Consider the following 6,081-nt stretch of genomic DNA (forward strand, 5'->3'; position numbering starts at 1 on the left):
ATACAGCTACTTTCTTTTAGTTCAATGAGAAGAAAGGTTTATATTAATATTGTTTAGACAAGATATCGTGTGTACATCTTGTCCTCTGAATAACTACTATGAAGACAATAATATGCAATGTATTAATTATTGCAACTGTCCTACTGAACTGTTTTGAAACTGTTTCATTGCTATTTTATCTTTTTTCTCATTAAAATGAATAAAAATAAACAAATAAATAAATAAAATATTTTTGATGCAACAGTAGAGGTAACTTGAGGAATTATTTGATCTTCACCCTAGTTCCATTTATCTCTTTTTCTATTTTGCTCTTTATTTAATGTCTCATATAAGAGGAGCCATAAAATATTTATGTTTACATGTCTGACTTATTTCACTTAATATTATATTCTCAAATTGCATTCATTTATCTACAAATGTCTCAGAATTATTTTTTATGGTAGGATAGTATTCCACTGAATATGAATTTCATTTTGAAACATTTTGAAACATTTTTTATTATTTTTTTTGGTACAAGTTCTCTACTTTGGTACAAGTTCTGTACAAGTTTTTACTCATTGCTGGGATAAAATATTGGACACCCAAATTTAAGGAAGCAAAGTTTTATTTAGCTTCAGATTTGTGGTGGTTTCATTCTATCCTCAGCTGGCTGCCAGGCAGAGTGGCACATGGCAGAGAGCAGCAGTTCATGGAAGCAGAAAAACAGCGAAGAGCAAAAGGAAGGGCAGCAACTGTGGCTTCTAGCCAGCCTCTCCCTTCCTTATATTATAAACCAGCTATTCTGGGGCTGGAGATGTAGAACTCACACAATGTGCATGCCATCCTCCTGCACAGGATGAGGATGTTTAAGCTAAGAATCCTGGCTCTCTGCTGAGTCACATAATTAAACTTTTAAAATTCTCAAGTTAACGCAATGTATCAACTAGTACAAGGTCTTACCAGCAGTCTGGACTCATAGTGATTCTCCTGTATCAGCCTCCCCAGTGCTGGGATTACAGGTGTTTGCTGCCATGCCTAGTTTCAGTGGCCAGCTCGTCACGGGGTCAGCACAGCCAGAAGCACCAGGGATCGAACCCTGGGTCCTTGTGCTTGCCAAGCAGGCACTTAGGCCTTCAGGCTATCTACCTAGCCCCAAATAACATTTTTTGAAAGGACAAAAGTGGCAAGAAAAGTGTACAGAATTTTGGAGATGAAAGGGTGCATTTTTTTATTTTTTGAAATTGTAAAATGCTTTAACAGTTTCAGTTTAGTTATAATCATCACAATATTGATAGTGGTACAGTTTCAGTTTAGTTATAATCGTCACAATATTGGTAACTTCAGTTTCATGAGTTATAGATATAGTAAAATTATATGTGGAAAATGAATTGTAATTTATTTCTTACAACTGTAAACTTACCATAGGCTTGAAAGCTGGAAAAACAAATGACTGTCTTTGGTTTCTTTTTTTTTTTTTAATTTTGTTTATTAACGTGTGTGTGTGTGTGTGTGTGTGTGTGTGTGTGGCCAGCTCAGCCCACCAGGGGGCGGGGCTGGCTGGCATGTGGTGCTGGGGGATTGAACCACGGTCCCTGTTCTAAGTAGGTGCTTTAGACCACTGAGCCATCTTACCAGCCCCTGTCTTTGGTTTTTTAAGACTACAAATTCTCTCTATCTCTGATTTTCATTTCACACTCTTCAAAGGATTTGAAATCATCATGCTCTGAAAATGATCCATAACTTGATATTTTCCTGTTCTCATTATTTCTGATGAAGAACTAAATATTTTCTGGCTTGAAACTTTCAAGCAAGGAGTAACTTTCTTCTACAAAGTAGAGATTGGTCTCAGAAGTGTGATGACCACTCCAGGGACCAGGTCTGTAACATCCTCCTGAGATCACCTCAGATTCTATGAAGGGTCCAGGAAAAGAAGAGCTAAAAGCAGATAATGAGAGATACTTAGCTATTAACATCTTTTGGATTCTAAAATCTATCAGCAAAGATTTTTCCATCCATGGTGCTTATATTCCTGCTCAGTATTTGTTTTCCTGGGTGAGTTTCTTCTCTATGTACTGGCAATGCAGATAGCTAGGAATTCTTGGTTGTAGAAAATTATAAGATAGTGTGAAAAAGCATATTAAATTACCTTAATTCTGGGCTTCTTGGTAGCAAAATTTCCTTTATCCAGGTCAGCTTCTTTTTCTGAATCTAAGACTAGCTATTTGGTTGTTTTGTGAACATCTTAGATACATTAGATTCATGTCATTTACAAATGGAAGAGGATCAAACATGACTTAAAATTGTTGTTCTAGTTAACGTGAAGAAAACTTAATGGAAGCTTCTGTTGAGTAGTAGCAAGCACAAGATAAAAACAAGAATTCTTTTCCAATTTAATTTCTATGTACAAGTGATTGTAACATTTTTGGTTTATTAAAATTTTAAAATAAGAGATATTCTGGGTTTACAAAGTGTGTGTGTGTGTGTGTGTGTGTGTGTGTGTACGTGTATGTGTAAACATTAAGATATGAAAGATGTGGTGAGATTATACAAATTTTAAGTATTCTACTGTTTGTGACAGCATTGTTATCTGATTGTACTGCTATAGTGTCTGCAGTCACCTAAGCTCATATTCTATCCACTAAAATCTGACCTTTTATATCAGGGATATTAATCTCTATCATTTTTTATCTATTTTTCCTCTACTTTATCATGTATTCATTTACCTTTACCTATACTATTTTCCAGTATGAGACTAGGAATAATATTTACTGGCCAGATTATCATGTAAAGCTGAGTTGTAGAAAAAGTGTACTTTACTGTCACAGAAGAAACTTTTAAATCAGTCTTTCCATTCCTTGCATTCTTACTTCCTTACTAAAACTTTAAGCAGGGGCATGACGACTTGTGAGGTGTATTAACAAAATTAGTTCACTATGTTAAATTTATTCACTCAACCAAGGTATGCAATGGGCAGGAGCATTTTTGGTCTGCTCCACTTCAACAATGACCACTGTTTCTGCTTACGTAAATGTCAAATCTTACAGATCAGGCTTACTAAAATTATTCTCCTGTGGAAAATTCATCTTCTGAAGAAGTTTTTAACCAACTCCTTTTTTTAGAAATTTGTTTACTTTTGTGTATTTATTTTATGTTGAATGGAAAAAATGCCTCATTCAAAGAAATACCTCTTAGTTGACATCATCAGTTGATTGTGTCACAATTGTATGAAAATCAACAAAATTTTACTTCATTTTCATTTTATTTTATTTTAAGCGTGTAAAATTGTTCAGGAAAATTCTTATTTAACTGCCATTATAGATAACGTTTTGACTTTATTTGGTGTTTTTTCCACAAAAAAAAAAGGTGAAGTAAAATATAAAAATGATCAGAAGTTTGGGGTGGATGTGAAGTTTGACAGCATATTGAAAGTGTCAGGAGTTATATTTGCTGTCAAGTGCTAAAATTAAAATGGAAAATGCATGCAGGTTACGGTGAGATCCCTGACAGCCATAATCTTTGCATCTGAGGCACATTAACGTTCTAAACTTGTTTGATCCATAGAGGTTTTCCAACAGGCGAGGTTTTTATGTGCATTCTAATCCAGCTTATTACTCCTTTATAATTCACTGACTTCTTATCCATGCTCAAATTTTCTTTCCTTTTAGCTCTCTACGTATTTAGGTCACTACTCTTTCCGTTCTGTTTATACTAACCGCAGCCAACATACTCAGTTGATGTTGATAAAAAAAAGTCAAATACAAAGCTCCTACAGGAACCAAAAAATTGACTGCTCCATAAATAGCTTAATCAAAGTTGATTAAAGCAGAAAACTCCATCTGATTTGGCTGTCAATTCCTAAGCTGAGAAAAGATGTATTTCACAACTGGAACATGAGAATACAAGAAGACTGCACAAGACTGCACAATCTGAACCTTCTGAACTTTGGGTTAACTGGAAAGGTTGATGGGATTGAGGACCTATATTATGACATCAATTATCACAGAGTAATTTATTCTAATCAGTACTATAACTGGACTTCCAAGATGGACATAGAGAACGTTAAGATTAGATTACCCTCTCTGACATTCTGTGAGAAGACTATGGAAACTAGTGGAATCAGACCTCTTAAAACCATACTTTCTATTTAAACAACTTTTGGGAATGAATATTGCATCACAATCCTCATCCATAAATATCACCTTTGCCTTTCTAAATGGAGAAGAGCTCTATTCTGATGTTGAATTAAACTGATACCTAAAGATGGAAAGTAACATGGTCAAATTCCCATCTATATTTATGTGTTCTGAGAAGAAGAGGGTAGTGCCTTTTCCTTCCCATTGATAATTTTTCTCTGACTAGGTCACAGAGTACATGGTTTTTAGAGGATATAACCAGCTACATGGGATTTACCAACATGTCATACCTGAACCCAAAGACAGTGATCCTGATTGGTATCCCTGGACTCGAGAATGTGCAGTTTTGGATTGGATTTCCTTTCTTTGGCCTGTGTCTGCTGGCTCTTCTGGGGAACACATTATTGCTAATTATTATCCCTATGGAACACAGTTTACACCAACCCATGTATATCTTCCTAGCAGTATTAGCAGCTACTGATCTAGGTCTTTGTGTAGCCATTGCTCCAAAGATGTTGGCCATTTTCTGGTTTGGTTCTTGCTCCATGGCTTTTGATGCTTGCCTCACCCAGCTCTTCTTTGTTCATGCCTTGCAGGGCATGGAATCTGGCATCCTCTTGGCCATGGCCTTTGACCGCTACATTGCCATTTGTGATCCTTTGAGGCACACATCCATCCTCACACCTTTCTTTCTAGTTCGAGTGGTGCTAATGGTGGCAATCCGGGCAATAGTACTGGTTGGAATTTTACCCATTTTACTGAAACAACTGCAACTTTTCCACTCTTTGATTATTGCCCATTCTTACTGTGAGCACATGGCTGTAGTCAAGATGGTAGAAGAAGATGTTCACATTAACAAGTCATATGGGCTCTTCGTGGCTTTTGCAATTCTAGGGTTTGACATGGTCTTTGTCTTCTTCTCCTACATTCTGATTTTTAACGCAGTTTTTCATCTTCCACAGAAAGAGGCGCGAATCAAAGCATTCAATACTTGTACAGCTCATATTGTTGTCTTCTTGGAGTTTTATATTCTTGCTTTTTTTTCTTTCTTCAGTCACCGTTTTGGCCATGTGCCTCCTTATGTCCACATCCTCTTGTCTACCATCTACTTGCTTGTGCCCCCTGCCCTTAACCCTATTGTCTATGGTGTGAAGACAAAGGAGATTCGTATACGGGTTGCTCAGGTTTTCATTCTGAAACCTGATACCCATCAATGACCTCATAAGCAATAAGGAAGAGGAAAAATATACATTTGCCCTTTTTAAGGTGAAAACTTCTTTCTACTGTTTTTTTTTGTTGTTGTTGTTGTTGTTGTTTTGTTTTGTTTTTTTGTTTTTTTGGCAGAACCAGGGATTGAACTCAGGTCCTTGTACTTGCCAGGCAAGCGATTATTCTAATGAGCCATCTCCCCAGCCCTGAAAACTTCTTATATTATCATAGTGACTTATGAATCACAGTGATCTATCCCTACAGAATTTATATTCCTAAGACAGGTGCGGTCAGAATAAACTGCATGCAAACTATTTGTGTACCTTATAAATCCTTAACATACCTGCTTCAGTTCCTTTTTAAATACTTGAATGTTTCCTTTTATTTTTTTTTTGTTCCATCCTTATTTCCATTTTCGCCTTTCCTATCATTTCACATATTTCTATGTCTTAGGACTTCAGGCACAGAGAGTTTATCATTTGGATACATAAAGGCAGACTTCATAATGCCAGAACAATAATACAGAAATAAAAGGCAAGTATAATTAGTTATTTAGTGTGTTGTAAGAAATAATAGATTTAGTTTTACATGTAAGAAGAAATAATTAATATTCTAGAAGAAATGAGAAAATATTTTGTAAGGAAGTTGTGGTAAATGAGATTTGTATAACAAATTTCATATCTAATGAGGAAATGTCACCATAATTTTAATATAGTTTTTAAAACACTACCACAGCATGCATGTATATATATCTATATAT

At 35.6% G+C, this 6,081-nt stretch overlaps 1 protein-coding gene across 1 annotated transcript; it reads left to right on the forward strand.

Moving 5' to 3' along the window:
- Window positions 1–4,378: 4,378 nt before the first annotated feature.
- Window positions 4,379–5,329, forward strand: LOC101590658 (olfactory receptor 52A5-like). Its single transcript, XM_004642093.1, has one exon. The coding sequence runs from the start codon at window positions 4,379–4,381 to the stop codon at window positions 5,327–5,329; it is 951 nt and encodes a 316-aa protein (XP_004642150.1).
- Window positions 5,330–6,081: the final 752 nt, after the last annotated feature.

This window comes from Octodon degus, unplaced genomic scaffold, assembly GCF_000260255.1.
Source record: "Octodon degus isolate 3935 unplaced genomic scaffold, OctDeg1.0 scaffold00146, whole genome shotgun sequence".
Lineage (NCBI taxonomy): Eukaryota > Metazoa > Chordata > Mammalia > Rodentia > Octodontidae > Octodon > Octodon degus.

Bases quoted from the DNA above. Each gene is read 5' to 3' on its own strand.
- LOC101590658 (XM_004642093.1), top strand. From the start codon at position 4,379: ATGGGATTTACCAACATGTCATACCTGAACCCAAAGACAGTGATCCTG.